Genomic DNA, 25,232 nt, shown 5'->3' with positions numbered 1-25,232 from the left:
CTCAACAGAGAAATTCTGGGAAGGTCCCCTAAGTGGGGACATGCCCTAGGAGTTTGGGAAATTAGTGCGGAGATAAGATTATTATTATTATTATTTTTTGAGTGACTGCCTATCTTGGAGCAGACCTGAGCTCCAACTCAGTTCAGATAAGGTGAAAGTCAACTTTATTTGGAAGCTGGATGTTTCCTCTTAGGTATAGCAAACTTGCCAGAAATTCTGGACTAGCTGAAGATCGGGAGCCAAAGGGCAGATTTAATCTCATTGCCGATCGCTACCTCTGCTTCCTGGTGTGTGTTTGTGGTGAGTGTTCATTTGAGATTGTGTATGTTTGTGATGACGTGAGAGCTGTGACAGTACTAATACCATCGTGAAGGCGTAATACACTGCCTGAGAAAAGAGAAGAGACCTTCTTTTTTCTCACTGCAACAAATTAGAGATGAACAGAAACTGATCTCTGTTGGCATTTCCTGGAATCTGTTAAATCCAGCCCCACTAAATGGCTGTCAAGGTCATAGTGGGAGCTGTCACTTAGAAGAGGAAATGCAAACATTTGGAAAGAAAATCTCTCTGCTCCCAGCTTGGCCAGACTGGCTCCCCACATGCGGCTGATGTTCACAGATGCTTTGGTTCACAAGGTAAAAAAAGCACAAAAGTCGGAAGGCATTTTCGGCATGGTTAGTTTCAGCAGGACTCCAAACGTGGCCCTTAGGAGAAATTCTGCTAATAGAGGAAAGTTGAGACTTCGGCAGGCTTTTGTCTCTGTGCAAAATGCTTCCTTTCCCGATCGATGTCTTGCTTTCCTATTTTTGAGTAAAATGTGCACTATCGGAAATGAACCATCGCTTGTCTCTCTGGGAGAATTATGAACTCCAGGGCCGTTGCGTGGCATTAAAGTGCTTTGTAAGGGGAAGGTTTACCAGAAATAAGGGCATTTCAATAAACTGTGATCATTCATAGTAGAAGGAGTATTAAACTTGCTTGGAATCCCAACCAAACAAGCTTGATACTTTTATTTTCTGTCTCTAAATGGGTCCCCTACGTATTTCATATATAGGATTTGTTACTTTTAGTATTTGCAGTTGTCATGACCTCAGTTCCCACTCTTGATGTGTATTTATACATTATTTTGGGTAGAAAGAAATAGAAACTACATTTTTAATTTCAAAGGATCACCCCAAATTTTTCTTTTCTTTTTTTTTTTTAATTTAAGATTTTATTTATTTATTTGACACAGAGAGAGACGGCCAGCGAGAGAGGGAACACAAGCAGGGGTGGTGGGAGAGGAAGAAGCAGGCTCCCAGCATAGGAGCCTGATGTGGGGCTCGATCCCAGAACGCCGGGATCATGCCCTGAGCCGAAGGCAGACGCTTACCGACTGAGCCACCCAGGCGCCCCCACCCCCAAATTTCTAATTGGATTTATTTTCTTTGCTTTCACAGCTGAATGATGATGCAATTGTAAAAGTTTTGTGATGTCCAGTGATAGGTGGAACTGACTGTTGATATTCCTTGTACTTAGTGGATAGTGGTCGTGCTAATATTTAGCCTCTCACTACCTATTTGGCTGTCAAAGGGGCCATCCATGAAAGTAAAGTAAGCACAATCACCAAGTAAAAATACAGTTCGTCTATTCCAATGAGGAATAAATAAAGTTTCTGAAACCATTTAAAATTCAATTTAATAATGTGATATATTGGCATGTACTTTTACAATTTGGGAAGAGCTTTCTCTTGACTGTGTTCTCCTATATGATTATTTTCTGCATATTTAAAATATAAAATTCTTCCTATGCTTAATGCCCTTTAATATGAAATATGTGAAAAATATTCTTTGTAGAAAAGTCTTGTTACAGCCAACTTGGTTATTCTTCTCTGTGGAGGTCCTGCTGCCGTTGCCCCTTCTCCAGTGAACTGAATCTTCTTTTAGGTTCTGTTATGATTTCTGGACCCCTTAGGGTCCAGATTTTGCCAGGAGGGAGACAGTTCCCTTTATACTTCAGATAAAGAAGGGCAGACGCATGTCTAAGAAATTGATGTGTTGATAAGGAATGAGCTTGGCCTGGAATTACTCTCAATCTTTTATTTTCACAGATTAAATCGTTTGCGACACCTTATTGTTCTTGATACAGAAAGATCTTGTTTCCTGTCCCGTCTTCTTCTCGTATCTGTCTATTCCTGTGTATCTCCTTTGTACCCACTGTCCTCTGCCCGCAGACCCATAGTGTCTCCTCCAAATGCTTCACCCCTGCCTTTCACACCAACTCCTGAGCCCGGGGCGCTTGCCCCCGCGGCCCTTCTCTGTGCAGAAGATGATTTCTCGTGTTTAACACTCAGCTCCAGCCCTTTTCATTCATATAACCTGCCAGCCCCTGTGGGCAGACTTCTGGATTTCTAGAAGCATCAGTGGGGGTAATCAGATTGTTCCTGTCCAATATAAGAGCCTGAACTCTAGGAAACAAACTGAGGGTTGCTGGAGGGCAGGGGGTGGGGCGAATGGGGTAACTGGGGGATGGGCATTAAGGCGGGCACTTGATGGAATGAGCACTGGGTGTTACAAGCAACTCAGAAATCACTAAACTCTACCTCTGAAACTAATAATACAGTATATGTTAATTAATTGATTTTACACAAAATTTTAAAAAGAGACATTTTGAAATAACATAGGATGGACGGTTGAAAGAATTCAGTCTCATTTTCAAACGGGAGACGCGTTTGTATATATAAATAGGAGGCTTGCCTCTGACATAGATGAGAAGTAGTAAAGAGAGGATTTTCCTCTGGATGAGCCCCAGAAACTCGGATCCTGACCACCTTCGTTCCTCCCTCCGTCTCTCCTGCTTCCTTCTCTCTCCCTCCTTTTCTTTTCTTTTTTTTTTTTTAAAGGTGGTACATATATTTACTTTATTTATTTATTATTTTTTTAAAGATTTTATTTATTTATTTGACAGAGAGAGAGACAGCCAGCGAGAGAGGGAACACAAGCAGGGGGAGTGGGAGAGGAAGAAGCAGGCTCATAGCGGAGGAGCCTGATGTGGGGCTCGATCCCATAACACCGGGATCACGCCCTGAGCCGAAGGCAGACGCTTAACCGCTGTACCACCCAGGCGCCCCTCTCTCCCTCCTTTTCTTTCCCTGCTTTTTTCCTTCCCTCTTTTTAAATATAACTGTTAGTTTCCATACTTGGTTGTCTTTCAGATCTAACGACAGCAGTTACGATGCCTCCTTGAGCTCATTTGAATTCCCTGTAGTGTGTCCAGCTTGTGTCTTCTCTTTTCTCTCCATCCTTTGAGCGAGGAACTTTGACTTTAGGTTGGAGAAAAAATCTTATTTCAGCTTCTGAGGCAAATGCCTGAAATCCCTCACACCTCTTGTTTTCTGTACCAGAACATCTTCCCTTTAGGGGAAAATGCCGTATTTCATATGTATTTCCATGCAGTTGAATAATTTCGACCCCATTCTGATGAGATTTGCCTTGAACAGATGTTCAGAAATTGGAAGCATTTCGAATGTAACTGGTGCGCCCATTTGTTATCAAAAAATAAGCGTTGGGAATCATGAAGTTGAATTTGCCCGTGATTTAGGGCAGCGAGCTGACGCGAGGACCGTGCAAGAGGGGAGAAATGGAGGTTGTGCAAATGAATGTCCCTGCCCTGTAGCCCACAGACATTTTTGTCCCAGGTTTGCAATTACGATTCATGAGGATTGTATGTGTTTGTGTAACCTGCCTCTCGCCAGGGTGTCTTGACTCCCTGATACTGCTACTCACCTTCAGTACACACACACGCACGCACACACACACGCACGCACACACACGCACTCCAAATGCTCTGATGAGTATTTCATGAATAGTACAGTTCTGTGAGCAGACAGAGGAAGGTTTATACATGTGCGAGTGAATTTTACCTTTAACCATCTCTGCTCTTCCCCCACCTATAAAAGCTGCCTCCTTTCTTCCTGCAAACCTCACCCCTCCTAGCCTCCTTCAGCAGCACTGGCTCTCGAGATCGCCTGTTAGGAAAATAGAAGCTGAGAAACTGGCCTCCTGGCAAAGCGACAGGGAGCTCACGGGCAAAACCAAACCACCTGTGGTTCTTCGAGCGTGGTTTCGGGGAGAGCTTACTCATCCCACCACGGTGGCTCCCTGTTCCTTCTCCCTCTCTCGCTCTCTTTCCCTCTCTCTCTCTTTCCCTCTCCCTTCCCCCCCACTCCTGAATTAGGGACTGATTTACATGTCTCCCAGCTCCTCTAAGATCTCTGGGGCTTCTCTGCGGTTGGCCAGACCTTGGAAAGAAAAGGAGGAAAAGTTAACTGGATTAGAAGTGCAGTTCATTCTGGAAAACAAAGCCTGGGCGTGTGTGCTGCTCGCAGGTAAATACTTAAGAGTATCCCCAGATAATGCGCCCTGGTCATTGTGGAGCGGAAGGGGACGTGGGGGTGAGGCACAGGAGCTGACCTTGACCTAGAGTTAGGATGAGTTCCAGTCCCAGTTACAAGACTTGTGGCAAGGTCACTGACTTATTTATTCCTCGTTGGGATAATGTAGGTTAAAAACTACATAGCATCTCTTAGTTCATTCGTGTGGTGATAAAAGAATAAAAGTATTTTTTTTAAGTTTTTTTATTTGAGTATATTGACATAGTAACACAATTATTTTCAGGTGTAGGACATAGTGATTTCAGAAGTTTATACATTATGCTGTGCTCACCACAACTGCAGCTATGTCACAAAATAAAAATAATTATAACATTCTTGGCAGATGAAGTACTAAAGAGAATAAAGCGATAAACTATTATGTAACTTTTCACAAAGTTCCCCCCCCCCTTTAAGTAGACTGCACACCCAGCATGGAGCCCAGTGCAGGGCCTGAACTCACAACCCTGAGATCAAGATCTGAGCTGAGATCAAAGGTCAGACTCTTAACCAACTGAGCCACCCAGCTCTCCCCATTCTGTAACTTTTCAGATGTGTCCTTCTAAAAGCCAGGGCACTGTGGCTTCTTTGCTTTTTTTTTCTTTACTTTTTAAAAGTGCTTTATTGTGATCATTCACAGACCATGCAATTCACCCACCGAAAGTGTACAATTCTGTGGTTTCTGGTATATTCACAGGGTTATACGTATATTCCCACAAATAATTTTTTGAACATTTTCATTATCCCAAAAGAAATCCTGTATCTCCAGCCATCACCCCCCCTTCATCCCCCGTCCTACTCAGCCTTGGCAACCACTAATCTTCTTTCAGTCTCTATGGATTGGCCTACTTTGGACATTTCCTATGAATGGAATCATACAATATGTGGTCCCTTGTAACTGGCTTCTTTCACTGAGCCTAATATCCTCAAGTTTCATCCGTGTTGTAGCATTTTTATTGCCAAATAATATTCCCTTACGTACATGGGCCGTATTTTGTTTATCATCGGTTGATGGGCATGTGGGCTGTGTCCACTTTTTTTGCTCTGATATTATCAATAATGCTGCTGTGAGCATTTGTGTACCAGTTTTTGTGTAAATGTGTGTGTTCACGTCTCTTGCACATGTGTCTAGGAACGGGATTGCTGGGTCGTATGGCAGCTCTGTCTGTAACTGATCGAGGAACCACCAGACTGTTTTCCAAAGCAGTTCTACCACATTACATCGCCACCAGCCATGTACGAGGGGTCCGGTTTCTCTACATCCTCGTCAACACTTGGTATTGTCCCCTTTTTAATCCAGCCTTCCTAGTGAACGGGACGTGATTCCTCACTGCACTTTGGATTTGCATGTCTCTGGTGGCTGATGGTAGTGAGAGTCTTTCATGTGGTCATAGGTTCTTTAGAACATCAGCTGTAGCTCCTGGGCACAGCACGAAGGGAGAGAAGCCATTACGCATTCCCTTATTCTGGAATTAAAGGTCATGCTACGTTCTTTGTGAGACCTAGCATGATACTGTTAGGAGAGAGGGCAGAAATGAAAACTGGACCCCCCACCCTCATTTTGCCTTAGTCCACACTGGTCTTCTCTTTCCTCAGTAGTCCTCAAGGTCAGGCTTATTCGGACCCCAGGACCATTGTACTCGCTATTCCTTTTGTGTGTAGTTGCTTTCATAGAAGCCATTTCTGGTGTTTGTAGGACTCATTTCTTCTCCTTTTGGGTCTTAGCTTACTGTCCGCCTGGACCTACTAAGATGCATCTAGAGTAGTTTCTCACTCTTAATTTCGCTAGGTGACATCACCCACTTTGTTCCTTCATAGCACTCTTGCAATTTAAAATTATCTTCTACATTTAAAAAGAAACCTGTTTATATTTTTTGTTGCCCGATCTCTGTGTTTCAATGTAAGCTTCGTGAACAAGACCCTGGGTCCATGTCTTTTTACCAGTGAACCCCACCTAGGACAGTCCCTGCCATAGAGCAGCACTCAAAAATCATTCTTTCGATGAGTGAATAAACCTCTAATTAGATAGTTAGATTTCGGTAAACATCGAGGGGACTTTTCCCTTCTTTGTGACCCATATTTATTTTCTAGAAAAATCAAAAAGGAGAGACACTGTGTTGTACACCTGAAACGAATGTAACGTTGTGTGTCAACTATACTTCAATTTAAAGAGAGAGAGAGAGAGAGAGAGAAGGTGTGGTGAGTGTAATAAAAGAGAAGGCAGTGGGGCAGCGTCAGAGGAGCAGATTCACTTCCTGAACCCCAGTCTCCTCATCTGTGAAATGGGCATAATAACATTTGCTTCCATGGGGCAAAATAAGACTGACGTGAGATGTACATACGTTAAGTCCCGGGTGCAGAGTAAAATTCAGTATTTAGCAATTGCCATTTGAAAACCTGTCTTTCATTAAATCATCTCTTCAATCTTAAGGCAGAATTACAGGAAACCCTCATATTTCACACCCTGAAGATAACAGCCATGCCATATGCTTGAGGGGCTGTTTAGTGTATGGAGAGGATATGTTATATGAGCTTTCTTTTCTTTTTTTACTTTCACATGTACTACATATCCTTACTGAGAAAACTTTCCGTACTTTTTAACTTTATATGTGAAATGACAATTGCACATTTCCTTCCTGTGTTTTCTTAAAACAAAACAAAACAAAACAAAACAAAACAAAACAAAACAAAACAAAACAAAACAACTTAAGCATTTCAGGAAAAGCAATGGGCCAGAAATCAGACCATCTCTCTGTGTACCTCATAGAAACAAGCCTGGCTCCTGGCTGTCACAGTGACCCAGTGTGGCCCCTGGGATCATTTCTGAGGTCCACTTTGGTGATTCTTTGCAAATGCCATTTGTGCTTCTCAGGGCGCCTCTGCTTTCTATACGTGGCCAATATTATTAAAATAATTGAAAACGTTGAAATATGTTGTGGAAGGGCATAGTTCGTCTGATACGAAGAGAAAAGAACAGATGAAATCCTTCTGTTGAAGAAAAAGCAAAAGAATATGCAAGTGGACGAATTTCGATGTCATAGGTCGTGCCCGAGGGGAGGACCATCATTTTCCTTTACACGGAAGTATCATCATGTCATTAAGGGACAGGAGTGATGGGCTGAGTCACACAGCGCTCAGGCAGGACCTGGACTTGAGATGCGCTACCTGATGCAGGTTTTCCTCTAGGAGTCTCATTTAATTCAAATACTTGTCCTAACCTCCTATTTAGGTTTTCTCTCCTTGAGCCCGCCAGGACCGAGGGAGGGGAGAGACAGCTCTGCTGGGAGCCGAGGGAGGGAGGGAGCCCTCAGCATTTCCCATGCATAATCCCAAGGCCAGGGTCTCCTTTTGGTTTTTGTTTTTGTTTTTTAAAGATTTTATTTATTTTTGAGAGAGAGAGAGAGAAAGAACGAGCTGGGGGGAGGAGCAGAGGGAGAAGCAGACTCGTCGCTGAGCAGGGAGCCCGATGCGGGACTCGATCCCAGGACCCTGGGATCATGACCGGAGCTGAAGGCAGACACCCAACCGACTGAGCCACCCAGCTGCCCCAAGGCCACAGTCTCCTTATAAATGACTGTGATCCCAGCTGGAGAATAAAAGCTGAGGTGGTGTAAGTTATTAATTTGCTCTGTTTTTGAAAAATAATTCGTATGCCATCAAATTCACCCTTCGTCAGTATACAATTCAGTAGATTTGAGAATAGTCCCAAAGTTGTGCAACCATTATCACCATCTAATTCCAGAACATTTTCATCACCCCTAGAAAGAAACCCAAAGCCATTAGCAGTCACTCCCCTTTCTGTCTAGAGAGAAAAGTGGAGGGAAGTGGTACCTGTCAGCCAGGTAGGAGGGAGGTGAAGCTGATGTCCTTTGTGTTTCGAACTTCCAAAGTCACTGCCCCCAGGTAGGATTCTGGAACAGAAGGAGAGCAGGGCCAGCTGAAGGGCTGGGATGTGATGACGGGATAGCCAACACTTGCAAAGTCGTCATGAGGTGGCAGGCATTGGAATAAGCACTTTGAAGAAGAAACTCCTGCAGTTCTTGCCACAGCTCAGCGACGCGGGGTGAGCGAGACCCTGAAGTTGGCCTGGAGAGCAGCTTCAGGAAGGGCGGGAGATGGAACCCGACCTTCACTCAAATCACTCTTCTGTCTGGCCTCTCAGAGGGACTGTTGACTCCTTGCTAAGGGCCGGAGCAGAGACACGGACCAGAGACACGGGCCAGGCTCTGTATTCTGCACAAAGAGATGGGAAGTGGTCTCTGAGGCAGGGCATTTAGAAAAGGGGACTGTGGGGCTGCGGGCAAAAACCGAACCCCTCCATGCATCCTCAGCGGGAGGACTAGGTTGGAGGAGGAGCCAGGAAAGGAAGTATCAGTGAGGTGGGCTGAGCCAGGGGAAAAGGAGTCCCATCTATGTCCGGATTGCTCAGGACGCCCACATAATGTCAGCTCAGGAGACTGGAAACCTGTGTGGCTGGAGCCCATCTCTAGGTCTGTCCCTTGTCATCTGTCTGTCAGTTCCTTCATTTTCCATACGTATCAATTCCCTTCTACCTCCTCTCAATGCTGGGCACCTGTGTCCATAGTAGGATGTCCTTGGTGACCCTCCCGATCTTCCCGTGTGCCCCTCCCTGCTTTCAACACCCCGTTCCTGGCATCTTCGGACCCCTCCTCTCAACAGGCAGCCAGTCCATCCCAGCTTCTCCTTCATTCTTCTCCCGCCCCATTCTCCTCCCAGCCTCATCAGAGCACCAGTCCTCTGACTCCCCTTACCCTCCCTCCCTTGCACCTCTCCTGAGTTATTTTCTCAGGAGGTGCTCTATACCAGCACATCTTAAGCTTTAATGTTCCTGTGACTCACCTGGGGATTTGGGAAAAGCACAGCTTCTGATTAAGTAGGTCTAGACTGAGGTCTGACGTTCTGCATTTCTGATGACCTTCCAGCCGATCCCGATGCTGCTGGTTCAGGGGCCTCTTTGAGCAGCACGTGTCTAGACTCTGGATGGTCCGCTTCTCCATTTGGGGATTCAGATTTTAAAAGAGGTATTGACAAATAAGGCAGTATCTGGGGCAGTCAGGTGGTGTGTGTGTGGGGGGGATTGTCTGGAAACCAGGTCTCTTAAGGATAATTGGGAGCAACTTAGTACATTTGGTGAAGGAAAAACAAACCAGAGGGAACGAGAAGCCAGATGAAGGGCCTCTGCAAATATGTGAGAGCGAACTTGCTGGTACTGTCCTGGGGGACGGCAGAAGGACCAAGGAATCCAGATCGGTGCGTCTTGGGCACAAATTCCCACAAAATACTCAGTTCAAGGATGGTTCCACAGTCATATCAGTTCAGTGCATGCACAGTCCCTATCTTCGCAGGGGTTTATACTGCACATCTGTATATTAAAGGCTCTGAGAAGTCATGCAGGGAAGGAACTGGTCTAACTCTATAGAGCCAAGCATTCCCTTACTTCCTTTACCACGGAACCACGTTTTCACTGTTCCTGCTATTACTATCATTCAGAACTGGTGTTTTTTGTGAAAGGGGGAAGGACTGGTTTGTGGCATTAGAATGTGGCATCTGATGGATACACTTTGGGCTTTAGGATCCTCTGTCAAATGACTACATCGGTGGTTTTCAGACTTTAAAATGGAGCATGATGATTTAAAGTAAAAACCCCGATATAAAGTGCATTTGCAAAAAGAGGCTCTGTGGGAATGGGGGCTGCTGCCCTGGGCATTCTCTGCACCCCCAAGGCTCTCCAAGGCAGGTCTCCTCCAGAGATGGCTGACGAGGCGCCAGGTGCCCTGCATCCTAACATCCCTCCTGGGACCCCGTTTCTGCCTTTTCTTTTAGACGGATGTTCCCCGTCCTCAAGATTAGTGTCACGGGGCTGGACCCCAACGCCATGTACTCCCTCCTGCTGGACTTCGTCCCCACGGACAGTCACCGCTGGAAGTACGTCAATGGGGAATGGGTGCCCGCAGGCAAGCCAGAGGTCTCCAGCCACAGCTGCGTCTACATCCACCCGGACTCCCCCAACTTCGGGGCGCACTGGATGAAAGCGCCCATCTCCTTCAGCAAAGTGAAACTGACCAACAAGCTCAATGGAGGTGGGCAGGTACGATCAGGTCGCCCGGCCACCCGGCCGCCCCACAGCGCCAATCAAGAAATATCAAGGGTGCATTTAGGTAATTAGAGGGGTCCTCACCGGCCTCTTCTCCCACGGAAGCCAATTATTCCCTGGAGTCCAAATGTGAACAGGAATAAACAGCTCTTAATTGATGCTTTCAGTTTTTAATGGACTTCCTGATGTTAAGAGAGTGAGAGAGTGCAGTAGTTTACTTAATCATCAAGGGCCCTTTCATAGTTCTGTCTTGTGTGTGATGCTTTTTACCCAGCCCCGGGAGGGGATGTTGGTGGGTACCCGGGTTCTGTTGTTCCCTCTCTTTTTTGGTGTAAGTGGCATGTTGGCAATAGACACATACCTTAATAAAAAGCTGTTCCTAAATGAAATAATTACTGCCTCCACTGGGGCATTATGATAATTGTCAATAGAATATTGAAGCGGCTTTGGGTTTTCAGAAAAACAAACAAACCTTAAATAAGGAAGGTTTTATTTAAGGTCTCCAATTAGAGTAAACAAGAATTCGGGGCTTTTTCGTCTTTTGTTTTCTCTTGGAAGGATTGCGAATACTGGTGTGCTGTGTAGGGCTGTGATTCATGTTAGAAAATGTGGACGGTGCGGGGGGCAGCGCCGTGGCTGGGGGAGAGGCTTGCCGTCCCCGCTGTTTCGTGTTGTGAGCCTCTCAGCCCTGGGTCTTCGTGCCTCGTCTGACCCCGGTGCCCAGCCTGCGGGGACCCGGGAGCTCACGCTTCACCAGGAGAGGGTGAGCCACCTGAGTCCTGGCCGTGTTCAGAAGGTTCCAGTTCTTCATTAAAGCAGGAAATTGAAGAGTAAACCGTTCTTGCCTCCCCCTTTTCACAACGTAAGACTTTCAGTACACCTCCATGTGAGTCACAGGGGACGTGGCGTGACCGGCAGGTGTCGGGTGTCATCACGCTTCAGGTAGTCGCTTTTTACCTTTTTACCTTCAGGAGTCGGCATGCAGCCATGCTGGTATTTTGAGATCTCAGGGTTCCTCCTATGAAGAAAAACAGTATGTCTTAATGGACCAAAATCCACATTGTTCTGAAAATAGGGAGAGAGAGAGAGAGAGAGGAAAAAAAAAAAAAAGGATGGCAGGATTTGGGCTGAGAATGGACACTCCTTAGAATAACTTTCTGGCAAGCCTGGCATAAGCTCTGATGTTAGGCTCCCTGGAAGCTTCCGGAAAACTGGCCCCCCTTCAGTTTGCAGACGAGGGAATGGTGTGGTGGCCCTGACCGGGCTGGGCGCTGGCTCGTTGTCACCTGTGCCGCCGTGGGCTCTGTAAGGCTTCTCTTTCTCTCCTTCTCCGCTTTCACAGATAATGTTGAATTCTCTGCATAAATATGAACCCCAGGTTCACATAGTGCGCGTTGGAGGTGCCCATCGAATGGTGATGAACTGCTCCTTCCCCGAAACCCAGTTCATAGCTGTGACGGCCTATCAGAACGAGGAGGTAAGCGTGTGCGGGGCGCGTGTGGAAGTGTCCCCTGGAAGGGGGACTTTCTCAGTGGGAGGATGGGACCATGTGTGCATGAAAGGTGGGTTTTCCAGGATCTCAGAGATCTCGGCAGAGATGAAGTTAAGCAGTGAGGTAGCCCTCTCCACTCCCTCTTGCTTGTTTGCCCACAGCCTGCCAGTGCTTCCTCTCCGGGCACGATGTTTGGGTCCATTTACACACTCGAGAGCTTCCCAGGTCTGCTCGTCATCAGAAGTGCTGGGGGAGGGCTGGATTCTTCCTGACTAAACTTACAAAAAAAAATTTTTTTTTAAAGTAATACATGTTTATTAAAGAAACCCCCACATAATAAATAAATAATACAGTAGTATGTTCAGTGAAAATGAAAAAGAAAAGGTAAAAACGATCTCTTTCTCACCTGCCGCTTTTTTTTTTTTAAAGATTTTATTTATTTATTCGACAGGATAGAGACAGCCAGCGAGAGAGGGAACACAAGCAGGGGGAGTGGGAGAGGAAGAAGCAGGCTCATAGCAGAAGAGCCTGATGTGGGGCTCGATCCCATAATGCCGGGATCACGCCCTGAGCTGAAGGCAGGCGCTTAACTGCTGTGCCACCCAGGCGCCCCTCTCTCCTGCCTTTTGAATCCCACTCCGCAAGAACACTACAAATAATAGCTTCAAGTGTGTTTTCTCCCCACACATATTCTCTATCTATATAAATATCTATGAGAATATGGACTGCCTCACAGGAATTGGCTCATGTTGTATACATTAGTCTGCAGATTTCTCTTTTTTCAGGCACATCTCTTTTTCTGAAGTGCCTGCAGAGGCTATCCCGTATTTCAGGCAATCAGCTCCCCACCGATGAACATTAGGTTTTTTATAGTCATTTTATTTGCTATTATAAATAATGGTGCAAAGAATATTCCAGAACATCCACATCCACTGTTGTTCGCTTGCATGGGTGGACACCTGGTAATGGCATGCTCTGTCAAGGAGAGCGCGGGTTCAGAATCCTGAGATATCACCAAATTGCCTCGCTCCCAGAGCATACTCGGCTCAGTCCCCGCCTCTTCCCGAAGGTGCTGATTATCAGCCTTTTGCAGCTTTGATAATCTGATGGGTAAACAAACAAACACCCCCCCCTCAAAAAAACCCCAGAACCAAAAGAACCCAGAAGGTATCTCATTGCTGCTTTCATCTGCATTTCTTTATTTGGAAGCTTTTAAAGAATTTGGGCTCCCTCCCAGCCAGCTGAGTCCGAATCTCCAGGGATGGTCCCTAGAGTCCGTAGTTTCTCGTCTCCCGGAAGGATTCTGATGAGCCTCCGGGCTTGGAAATACTACCTTTGTGCCTACAGGTAAAATTGAGCTGTTGATTGAACTCGCCTCACAGATGTGCAGAGAAAATATAATTATTTTTCTACAAGTAGCCTGGCCTCTTGCCTGAGCCCCTCTAGCAGGCCGGTGGGAACAGAGGTTAACTATTTGATCATTTCAACAGATCCTGTCTTTGTAGGCGGAAACGTGCCGTGTTGAAGATGGCTTGCCCTCTCCTGCTTCTCTTCCTCCGATGCAGTCTGGGTCTTTGAGGGGAGGGTGTGGCTCTTGCAACTCCAGAGAGTGTGTGTTTGCGTGTGTTGGGGGGACTATGTGCTAGCTGCCTGATGCCATATTTCAGCCTTGATAATGCCCCATGGGAATCAAGCCCAGGAAAACCCAGCCTCAGAGCCTCCCCCTGCTGCCAGTGCTTTCCTGCCGAGTTGATGTTGCTGCACCCTGAGAGGGGAGCGGGCCTGTGGGTAGATGCTGGTCTCACTAGGCACCGTGACCCCTCCAGGTTTAGACCAGGAGAAAGACCCGGACATGCCCAGCAGACGCTATGGCTCTCCTCCCTCTTCCGATTTCCTCCCCGTTCCCGGGTCAGAAAGAGTGGTGCTTTTATTTAACTTTTCTTCTTCTACCAGGCCCTTGCAGAAATTCACATTCCTTTCAGTGCTTTCTTAGTGAGCAAAGATTTGGTGACTCTGACTGTCTGCTGGGAACACCGTGATGGGCATCCCAGATGTGTGTGCGCCCTCAAGCCCGTACATCCCATGGGAAGAGCCCATAAGCAAATCTACATCATACGTGTGTATGATGTCTGGTGGTTCTGAAGGCCGTGGGGCGCAGTGACAGCGGGTGGGAGTGATAAACTGTGTTTCTGTAATCTGAGTCCCCGAGGAAGTGATCGCTTCAACTGAGGCAGTGATGCTGGACGGTGCTCTCTGGGAGATGTGGATTCACACCTGCCTCCCTCTGACTTGTTCCCGGTGACTAGAAGAGTAACTGATGTGAGGGGGGTGTTCAATATGTTGTTTTTTTTTTTTTTTAAAAAATGGGTGAATAAATAAAAGAAGGAATGCTAGGTTTAGCACTTCGGGCTTTGCATATTTCTAATGCTTTGCCCTTTCTTTGCTCACGTCACACTGCGTTTTCCATTTTCACCACGGGCCACAACACAACGTTTTTTGTCAGACAGCGCACTGGTAATTTGGGGCAGAACTGAGCAAAGAAACACGGAGAGGGAGACCAAGAGAGGGGCATTATTCTGATTTCACAGAAATTCACAGGTGAAGATAAAGGGTTCGATCTGTTCATATACGTTCCGCTCTCACTAACTCTTCTTGTCTTTGTAAACGTAAGATCACAGCTCTCAAAATCAAGTACAACCCCTTCGCCAAAGCCTTCTTGGATGCCAAGGAGAGGTGAGTGGAGAAATTTCTGTAAAATCTTGCAAGCTGACTTCTGCATGTGTGAAATTAATGCTTGTCTGGAAAGGAAGCTGCCTTACCTTTGATAGAAATAGGTTTGTAACGTTCAATTCCATAGTCAACAAAAATCAACAAAATTCAACAAACTGCTAATCATCTGTCCCTCGGAACAGGGCTCCAGGAGAACCGCTAACTGGCAATGTTTGGTCAGCTCTGTGTTACTACCGATTCTTAAAAGTAACACAAGCACGTATAAAAAAGTAATTAAGTGATTTAGATTTTTAATAATTCACTCTGCCCTTCCTCCAGTGCTCTCTGAGTAGTATGGTTTCAAGCATTCTTTTTTAACGACATGTAGCCCAGGAGAGGGAGCGATGCATATGCCTGGTTCATAAAGGTGAGAGCTTCCTATCTTTCAGGTCTGAGAGAAGGCCGTTCCGAGACTTCTGGGGATCGCTTCTGGCCTTTTGGCTAGGATCACATGTAGTATCTGTTCTTACCCGTTCAGAGACTTCCAGGATGGTGAATGGTAGTGCTGCCACTTGGGGCTGCATCTTCATGTTTTTCCTTTCCATTCTAGGGGAGAAAAGAACATTGGTACTTAACTGACTTCCATTGACAGACTTTGTCTGTCCTGTTCATATTTGATTTAATTGAATTTCAGATAACTAAAAGCCTAAGGAAAATCTCATGTGTGGGATGAACAGGACTTTGAGTAGGTCTCCTGACTCCTGACTCGGAGTCCTGGCTTTGCCATTTCCTGGCTGTTTGATCTTACAGGAGTCACGTCGCCTGTCTGAGGTCCACTTTTTACGTCTGCTAAGTGGGTATAGCAATTATTTTCCTCCCGGGATTGTTGGGGGATCTGGCATATCACAGATGCGCTTGTGCCCCGAAGTCTGACACACATCCTAGCTGCTGTTACTGCTTGAATTTCGTCAGGCAGGAGCGATGACCACAAACCAGTGAGATCAGACTAAGTAGGGGTAGCTGTAAATATGGCAAATTGGAGACGCATTAAGTTGCAATTCAAAGAGGAATTGCACATTAGATAAAGTACCCTGGGTGAAGAAAGGGGGAAAGATTTGCGATAAAAGGCGTTTGATTTTCTTATTCCAAGAGATGTATTGCTACCCAAGGAGAATTTGGGGTAGATTTTCCTCTGGACTTGTATGATATGCTGGACAGCCATGGCACACTTTCGCTGTCTTTCAGGAATCACCTTAAAGACGTTCCAGAAGCTGTCTCCGAGAGCCAGCATGTGGCCTACTCTCACTGTGAGTTGGGCAAACACTGGGTGGGATGCGCCTGGGGGGCACTGGGAGCCATCTCCCACCACACCCAGACACTACGTGTTGCAAGTGCTCATGGCCCGTTCCAGGGCTCCTCTCAAGACTCAACAGACAAGACTCAAGACAAGTGTATGCCCTTTCCAGAATTCCCAGAGAGAACCAGTGTTCCTGAGGGGCTGGACCGAATCGCAGGTGGGAGATAGGAACGGGAGTGATGGATTTCTCAGACGGGCGTTTTCATGTCCCAGAGGCTAAGGACTATCTCAAGTGCATTCTGGGAGTATCTCCTACCTCTCCACTCTCCACTCTTATCAGCCCAGCCTGGGTCGCCCCTGCTCTTAGCATTTGCTCACTTTTGAATTGGTTCCCACCACGATGCTTCGGGTAGGCTGTGGCCTTGCACGTGGGGAGGAGTCTGGGTGGCGGACTGGACAGCCACAGGGTGAGTTGAGTCATACGTTGCTGGGGACTCTGCAGGTGCTGGGTGTCCTTAACAGGGCACCGGCCTCCTCATGTCTGGATGGCAGGGGGGACCCCATGAGGGAGGAAGTCCCCGAGAGCTGCAGCAGAAACCCAGGCCAGTGGTGTCAGGGCGGAAAGTTAACCCTGGTGCCGGAGAAACTTCCATGAGGATCGTCGTGGTTCGCCCGGGTGCTCTCTGCCGTTGCCCCAGCTCCGGGGCTCTCTCCTCGCTCCTTCCGCTGAGCCTTTGCGCACGTTCCACTGCGGGGCCGCAGCGTAGCACAGGAAGGGAGCAGCGCTCGGGAAATCACTTTTTGAAGTGAGCTGGAAAAACGAGCCTTTTGCAGCAGTCCTGGCCCCGGGTGCAGAACTGCATCTTTATTAAGCTCACGCGTTGCAGTCTTCTCAGCGAACTTCTTTGGGCGTGTCTGTTACTTGGGGTGAGGCAAGTGCACAGGAGCCTGGTTCCCGGCGACCCCGTGCCTGGCTCGGCCCACTGGACACCTGCATCGAGAAGACTGTCTTTCTTTCCTTTCCAATTTGGATGCTTTTTCTTTCTTTCTCTTATCTTGTCTGTCTTTTTCATTCAAAACCAAATTTCTGTGAAGTGTTTTATAGCCTTCCAGAATGTTCTGCAAGATTCTTGCGTCAGGGTGTGCTAGCCAGCTCCCCTGTTTTTGCTTCCAGAATCCTCTGTGGGGTGGTGAGGGGAGCCACTGTGGCTCCTCTTGCTGGGAGTAAGAACTGCAGACCCCTTCCCACTGGGGAGAAAGAGACTCAGCTCCCGCGTAGGCCCACGACACATACCCTGGTAGCTGCAGCTGACACATCTAAGATCCCCTTCTCTGACTTTAATTTAACTCAAGTAAGTCAGAAGCAACTTAACCTTTGCATTTCTGTAACTTATTCATTCAAATGGTCTTTTATATAGCTCTGTCCCAGCGTTCCTCAGGAGGCCTTCCAAACTTTGAAAGGAACTGCCATCCTTGTCCTAAGCAGCCCGCCTAGCCGCTACCGTGGAAGGGGAGTGGCAGCGGGGGTGGCCTCCCTCTCTCCCGGGCAGACATTCAGTGTCGCTCACACAGAGACGTGGTACTCGAAGTGTCTGGAGACCTGACTTCTGGTGTGGAAGTTCAGGGTCGGTCCCCGTGTCTTCCTCTTGTCTCTTCCAGTGGGAGGCTGGGTCTTTTCCAATCCGGATGGAGTGTGTGCAGCAGGAAACGCCAGTTACCAGTATGCTACCCCCTTGCCTCTGTCTGCTCCCCACACCCACCATGGCTGTGAGCACTACCCTGGCCTCCGAGGGCACCGGCAGGCTCCCTACCCTTCGGCCTACATGCATAGAAACCATTCTCCCTCAGGTGTGTGGTTTTGCTAATTAAGCCCTTGGGGGTGTGGGTCTGCGGGGGTGGTGGGGGTGCAGAGAAATGGTAAACAGCCAGTGGTAAAAAGAAGTATCGAAAGATGGCATTCCTTGCATCTAATATATGTCATAGTTTGTATATTATTATTTTCATGTTTTATTTTATATACTAATAGTTGATGGTGTAATTATGATGTAATTATTATGACATGTAATTATTATGACATTATTCGTGTTTTATACTGGTTTCCTAAGACAGTCTTCTGGGTTCTAATGGGCGTGAAGGCCTTCTCCCAGGGCGCTGGTGTAGTCAGCGTTTCGAGCTGTGTCTCTAAAAGCCAAGCTGGGGGGGCTCTGGAATCCTCAGCTCACTGCCATCCCGTGGCTCTTTTCTATGCTCGTATCCCATGGCTTCATCCAGGGGATCCTGGGCCCAGTATTGGTGAGCTTTTAGGAAGATCTCTGGGAAGCTGGGTGACTGTACAGGCAGACCTCTGTTTGGTTCAGTTGGAGGCACGCAAAGCGAGCCTTGGTGACGTTTGCAGTCCACTTCGGTTTTGAGTTGAGGCCAGCGGTCGTGCGCTTTCTTCCCCATCGACTGCTGCCTAGCCTGCCTTGGCCTCGCAGAAGCCAGACCTCGGCTGCTGGCTAGATGTGCAGGGAGGGAGGAAGGGAGAAGGGAAGCCAAGGGTTGACGTCTCATTTAATGACTCAAGCAACAGCTGTTCATGGAGGGCTGTCTATGCACTGGGATCTGTCTGTGAACAGACTAGAAAATTACCCTACCCGACAGAGATTCTAGTCTCACGTGGGGACATCAACACTAAATGAAAGGAAGAAGTAAGATTCATGGTGTGGGAAGTGGAGGAGGGTGTTCAGATCCCACTCTTCAGGACACCCCGAGCTCTGTGTGCAGAGGGCTTTCCTGGTCACCAGCTGCCTGTCTGTGTCCCTTCACATGCTGCTCCCAGCAGCCTTGAAAGCTGCCTCCAGGAAGGAATGAAAGGAAACGTAATGATATAGGAAAGTGGGCAGCGTTCTCACTCTGCCTCTTGGTTCTTCCCTGTGGTCAGCACATAAAACACAGCTTCTGAGCACCTGCAAGGCGCCAGACCCCCTTCTAGACGGTGGGGATAGGAGGGTGAGGAAGGTACAGTTTCTTCCCTGAAGGAGCTCCGGGCTCCATGAATGCATAAAGAACGAATCATAACAGTGTCGTGAGAGCTCTCGTGTGGTCCTCGGACCTGTGGCATCACCGGGGAACTTGTTAGAAACATAGACTCTCGGGTTCTCCTTCTGAAAGAGCCCACATTTTAACAAGGTCCCTGGGTGATTCTCAGGCACGTTACAGTTAGAGAAACATTCTGTGAAACACACAAGCCAGGGTGCTGTGGGAATGAAGGGAAAAGAGCAGCGAGAGCTACTCAGAGGGGTGAACGTTTCAGTTGAGATTTGCAGGATGAGGAGAAGGGGACAGAGGTGGGAGTGGGTGGGAGTGAGGGTGGATGGCAAGGGATGCAGGAGAGGCGAAGGGCACTCCAGGAAGAGAGGTGTGAGCAAGGGCGTAGCGGGGAGAGGACCTGGGGCGTCTGGGGGATGCATTTGGAGTGGAGGGTAGCGGGAGAGGTGGAAGATGAGCTGAAGCTGAAGGAGTTGCAGGTGCTCCATCTTGAGGGGCGGTGACTTGGCCAGCCAGGTGTATACACCGGAATCTTCTTCCTAGTTCTCCTCTTTCTCCCTCCTTCCTCTCTCTCATATAGACATGATTTATGCAAATGGAGATTCTAAGACATAGAAGACACTATTCTTGAGCTGTTTCAATTGACCTGGGGTTGCTGAGAAGAATAAGGGGCCGGTCCTCAGAAATCTCATCTGGGGCACCGGCGGGCCCTTCAGCTTGTGTTGAGGGGGTGCTGACTTGGTCCGTTCTTATAGCGGAGTGAGTGTGGTAGTGTGAGTCAGACAGATCTGTGTCGCAAAGGGCAGATCGTCCCACGTCTCTGAGCCTCGTCTATAAGGTGGAGAGGACAGGTTGTTGTTGTGACGATTAAAATAGGAACGGCATGTGGCATACGGTTGACATTCAGTATATCTGAGAGCCTCCGTCTTTTCTGTTCCCCTCAGAAAGTACTAACAAGCTATTGGCAAAAGTAGCACAAACCATGGGTATATGTTGCCGTAAAGTAATACCATTGGCCACCATCTTTATACGTTCTACGCGCTCCATCAACTGAACTGTTGTTATTTTTCCAAAGTGAATTTGATAGAAAGCTCCAGCAATAACCTGCAAGTTTTCTCCGGAGCTGACAGCTGGACTTCCTTGTCCTCCACACCCCACACCAGCATCCTGTCCGTACCCCACACCAGCGGGCCAATCAACCCAGGGCCTAGGTAAGACCAACACCAGCAACTTGCTCCTCGGTGGTCTTGGGGGTTGACATGAGCACTGGAGGAGACTCAAGTTCATTCTTCTTCCTAAGGTGGCTTGGTCCAAGCCGTTGTCCTGACTCTTAAGCCACTAGGAAGTGAAGGTGACAACGGGATGGACTTTTCTTTCCCAGAGAGAGGGGAGGGGAAGCACTTGCCCAGCCGTATGCTCTTTCTTTAGTAGCTTGGTATTCTATTTTTAAAAGGGAAAAGACATTATGGCCTGGAATCGTTTGTCCTGAACCAGTCAGAAATATTGTAAACTGTCGCGGTAGCAGGTGGACACTGACTGTAGGAGGATTGAAGGAAAAATGTAAATAGACACTGAGAATTCAAGATGCTGGATTGTCTGTGTTCTCATAAGCCACCCGTTCTAACAGGGGGACAGACTGTGGGTGCCTGGCCCAGAACCCACATAATAGAGCAGAGTGTAGCCTCTAGGACCCACGGCATAACTTGCACACCAGAGCCCTGCATTTCGTTCTGACTTCTGGAAATGAGTGTGGGGGAGAGGACAGGAAGGGACCTTGGAGTTTGATGGATGTGGGCTTTAGTCCCGGTTCTATCTCTTATTGACTTTGTGCCATCAGGCGTTTTTCTTGGCTTCACTGAGCTCCCGCTTTCTAATTGCTAAAAAGGAAATAGTAGGGGCTACTCTGTAGGTTGCGGTGAGCCCAGAAGGAGAAAATGCGTTAACATGCTTTGTGAGCAGTAACATTCTGTATAAATGTCAGCTGTTGCGTTCAACATAGGCACGCAGAATTTTGAGAAAGTCTTAAAAGGGATTCGGAGTTAAAAGGTGGGTCTTGGGAGATGTCCAACGACTTGTGATTTGCCGGTCTAGACAACGTTCGGAGAACATTGCATTTTGGTCTGCAGCAGGGCTGCTCACGCTTAAATGTGTGTTAGAATCATCTGGGATGTTGTTAAAATGCACAATCTGATGAACAGGTCTGGGTTGGAGCCTGCGATTCTGCCTTTTAACAAGCTCATGGGTGTTGCTGTGCGCTTGACCTTGGTGGTTCTGATGCTGATGCTGCCGTGGCGGTCCGGGACTCGCGCCGTGCTGCCCCGTGCAGCCGCCACCGGCCGCCGGTGGCCACTGAACCCTCTAAGTGCAGCGGGTCCCAGTGCAGGTCCCAGTGCTGTAAGTGAAACACACCCGCGAGCGTGAAGACGCAGCAGGAAACAGAGAATAAGAATCTCAGCTTTTTTTTTTTTTTTTTACCTCGGATGCATGTTGAAATGAATATCTTTGGTTCCACAGAATATGATTAACAATAAGTTTCGTTTCTCTAGTCCTCTCTTTCTCTTCTTTTCTTTTGTTTTCTTTTTTAAATACGTGGCTACTAGAAAACTCAGGCTTGTGGTTGTGGCTCACACTTTGTGTCCATCAGACAGGGCTCAAGTGCATTCTGTAAGGGAAAAGCATGGATTCGGGTTGTGGTAGGAAGGGAGAAAGCGAGTCCTTGAAGATATTAAATAGTCATGTGGCAGGGTCTGTCCTAGATACTTTATAGAGGTCGTTTATAGCATCAAACACATCCACAAGGCTGGCATTAAAATTCTCATTTTACCATTGGAGACACTAAAGCTCAGAGGCATTTAAAACGTCCTGAAGGTCGCGCAGTAAGAGGTGTAACTGGTGCGTGGTGTTCCCACTGGCCCGGGAGGCATGCGGAAGGGGCCCGGCCCTGAGCGATGCTGTGGAAGCGTCTCTTCTGGAGATCAGGCCCCAGATCTCAGCAAGCCGAGCTGCCTAACACCCAAACCAATGACAAGCAAGCACCCAAAGCCTGGGCTTCTGCGGTTCCCTCTGGCCCAGTGAGTCCGTAGTCTCTGGACTACGGCAGAGAGCACAGGTGGCATTGTTCCCTCTCTTTCCCTCGGTAACGTGTTTAACCCACTACTGACTCCGTAAAGATTTTGCTAGAGAATAGCAAACACTCGGGGGACTGGCGCCATGTAGTGAGCCTGTTCTCACACAGTGCAGTCTCAGGCGATGTGGAGACTCTGAGATGTCAGGACATAGGCACGACCGAAGGCTTAGAGCATTGGCATTTATCCCACCTGTTCCAACAGCAGGTGTCTTTGTCTATGTTCAGGTGCAAAAATTGCTGCCCATTACGATCCACTGGAAAGCTTTTAAAAGTCCTGATCCCCGGAGTGCCTGGGTGGCTCAGTCTCCGGCTCAGCCTTGGGCTCAGGTCATGATCCTAGGGTCCTGGGATCAAGTCCCATATCCAGCTCCCTGCTCAGTGGAGAGCCTGCTTCTCCCTCTCCCTCTGCCACTCCCCTCCTGCTTGTTGTCTCTCTTTCTATCTCAAATGAATAAAATAAAATCTTAAAAAAAAATATCCTGATCCCTGGGCTGCATGCCAGACTGGTTGACTCGGGATCCATAGCGGCAGGACCCAGGCATTAGTATTATTCCGGAACTTGCTAAGCGGTTCCAATGTGCAGCCAGGTTTGTGAGGCAGGGCTTTAGAGTAAGGGAAGGAGGAGATGGTCTAGCTCCCCAGCCTTTCTGCGGGGCCCGGAGCTGGAAGAGTTAATGCTAACCACCACCCTTCGGTGCGTGTCCTGTGCTAAGCATCATCGGCTCATCTTCTTCCTCAGTCGTCGCAACAGCGTCTGTAATGTGTGCATAATTATCACCCCACATCTTGAAGACAAGGAAGCCGAGACTCAGAGGTGCGCGTTGGACCAAGGTCAGGGAGGCAGGAAGCGGTAGAGCCAGGAGGCAAACCCGGGGGTTCGGACACCTGCGTGTCCCGGTTGCTACGCCGCATCAGCTCTCTTGCCAGTGAGAGGCGTCCCTCGCAGGCCACGCCGTGCAGATCCCCGCCTTTGGCTCTCCTGCTCAGCCACGCAGGCTGCAGGGCAGGCTTCCCCAAATGAATGCCGTGTTCAAATCACACTCGCCAGGGGCAGGGCCAAGTGTGGAAATGCAGTTCAGGACACCTCATCATAAGCATTTCACGGCTTGCCTTGGCTTCTCCACAGAAACGGGAATATTCTGGGTCAGAGCTAGAAAGAAAGCTGTGGCTAGGCGCCCTCTTGCGAGACCTGGGCCCCCTTGCGCTGTGTACGTGTCGGGCAGCTGGCCGGCCTCTCTGGCAGTGTCGTCAAGCGTTCTGTGTCTCTGTCTCTGCAGCCCCTACCCGTGCCTGTGGACCATCAGCAACAGTGGCGGGGGCCCGGCCGGGCCCGGCCCAGACGTGCACGCCAGCTCCCCGGGGGCGTTTCTTCTGGGGAGCCCAGCTGTGACTTCGCCCCTCTCTGCCCAGGCACCCACTTCGGCGGGAGTGGAGGTTCTGGGGGAGCCCTCGCTGACCAGCATCGCCGTGTCCACCTGGACAGCGGTGGCCTCACATCCCTTCTCGGGCTGGGGTGGCCCGGGTGGGGGAGGGCGCCATTCTCCTTCCTCACTGGATAGTTAGGCAGGATCCCAGGGAAGGTGTCAGCGGAGAACCTTCTCTGTATAGAGCATTTAGAAACCCCATCTACTGACTCTAGTGACTTAGACTGCAGGGTCTCCCCACCTAGTGACCTGGACGGTGAGGTGGGTAACGGGAGGGGGTTTAGTTTGCTGATGCTCCCTGATTTCTTTTCGCCCTTCCCTTTTTCTCTGCAGCTCATCGGTGACATGCTTAGGTAACCAGGGTTCATGGAGTAACTTCTTTGGCCCTGCCCCTTACTTTCAGATGATTCTAGAAGGCCCCACTTCCTGTTCTGTGGAGGTGGTGCAAAGCTGTTAAGTGACCTCCGAGTTGGCCTGACTAAGGCTTCCTAGCCTTGTGCAGCCCTGGAGAGTATCTGTGGCCACAGGGCTCCTGCTTTGAGACCACGAGAGGGTGTAAGTCCCCAGAGTAAAGTTTTCAAACATACAGCTAATCATGCATTACAGCAATGTGCCTGGTATTGAGGAAATGAGATCATGTCCTTCCCTCGCTCCGAAACCTTCTATGGCTCACCATTGCCTACAGAATGAAGTCATACCTCCTGACTATAAGGACACCCCCCACCATCTAGCCTCAAACCACGTTTCCAGCTTCTGTTCCCTTTGTCATCAGTGTACTTTCCCACCTCTATGCTGTCCCTGTACCTGAAACACCCTTCTCTGTTTGGTCCCACCTGTGTGAGGCCTGCCTGTCCCCCTGGGACTGGCCGAAGCGCCACGGCCGCATCAAACACCTGACGCGTCGGCACACGTGACCTTGCCCGGCTGCCTGCCGTCCCACAGGTATTGCCTCTGTTATCGAGCTTGCCCCATTCTGCCTGGTGTTCTTGTTACCTGTGAGTGTGTCTGTCTCCCACTAGACTGTGAGCCCCTGAGGGTGAGGACCAGCCTTCTTGTCTTTGTACCCACAGCACCCGGCGCTGTGCCTTGTCTGTCGTCGGTGCCCAATAAACTGACCGAGTGCAATTGCTGTGCAATGCGCGTGTGCTAATACGACAGCCATGGGGTCCGCTGGGAGGCAGAGCTCGGACACACACGTCTGTCGGTGTTGGGAGCCCAGAACACGCTGGGTGTTCCCCCGGGGTCCCCGTCTGAGGCACAGCCAATCTGCAGGGATTGGCGACCTGGAGACAGTGTGGGCTGGAGTGGTTACTTCCAAACATCGGTCCTCGGATCCCCGGTGCCCGGCTCCCCAGGAGCACCTGTTAGAAACACAGATTCCTGGGCACGCTGCATCCCTAGGGGATCAGAATCTTTAGGGCGGGCGTCCAGGCATGTCAGCAGGTGCTCCAGACGACAGTCGCAGAGCCACGTTTGGAACCGACTTGCCTGGAATAGAGAAAGGGGTGATCAGTCTCGCAGGAACCTCATTGTAGACGAGTTTCGACCTCTGCCCCAGCCAAGGTTGTTTCTACAGCAATCACGTAGCCAGTGAGCAAAGTCACCGTTTCCTTGGTTTGCCTTTTTCCTC

The 25,232-nt window shown here is 48.7% G+C and overlaps 1 protein-coding gene and 1 pseudogene across 1 annotated transcript in view; both read left to right on the top strand.

Annotated features, from left to right (window-relative positions):
• The window catches only part of TBX19 (T-box transcription factor 19), a 31,016-nt gene extending 6,039 nt beyond the window's left edge, over positions 1 to 24,977 (top strand). The window contains exons 2-8 of the mRNA XM_045797481.2: positions 10,253 to 10,517; positions 11,866 to 12,000; positions 14,687 to 14,748; positions 15,970 to 16,031; positions 17,681 to 17,869; positions 20,127 to 20,262; positions 23,456 to 24,977. Of these exons, the coding sequence (XP_045653437.1) occupies positions 10,253 to 10,517; positions 11,866 to 12,000; positions 14,687 to 14,748; positions 15,970 to 16,031; positions 17,681 to 17,869; positions 20,127 to 20,262; positions 23,456 to 23,741 (1,135 nt within the window). The 3' untranslated portion in view covers positions 23,742 to 24,977. The remainder of the gene's footprint in view (positions 1 to 10,252; positions 10,518 to 11,865; positions 12,001 to 14,686; positions 14,749 to 15,969; positions 16,032 to 17,680; positions 17,870 to 20,126; positions 20,263 to 23,455) is intronic.
• On the top strand, positions 15,207 to 15,354 carry LOC123792662 (U2 spliceosomal RNA; annotated as a pseudogene).
• Positions 24,978 to 25,232: the final 255 nt, after the last annotated feature.

Source organism: Ursus americanus, chromosome 2 (genome assembly GCF_024610735.1).
Source record: "Ursus americanus isolate L20-20 chromosome 2, mUrsAme1.1.p, whole genome shotgun sequence".
Classification (NCBI taxonomy): Eukaryota; Metazoa; Chordata; class Mammalia; order Carnivora; family Ursidae; genus Ursus; species Ursus americanus.
Note: the sequence above shows the minus strand (reverse complement) of the source record. Positions and strands in the feature narration are given on the sequence as shown.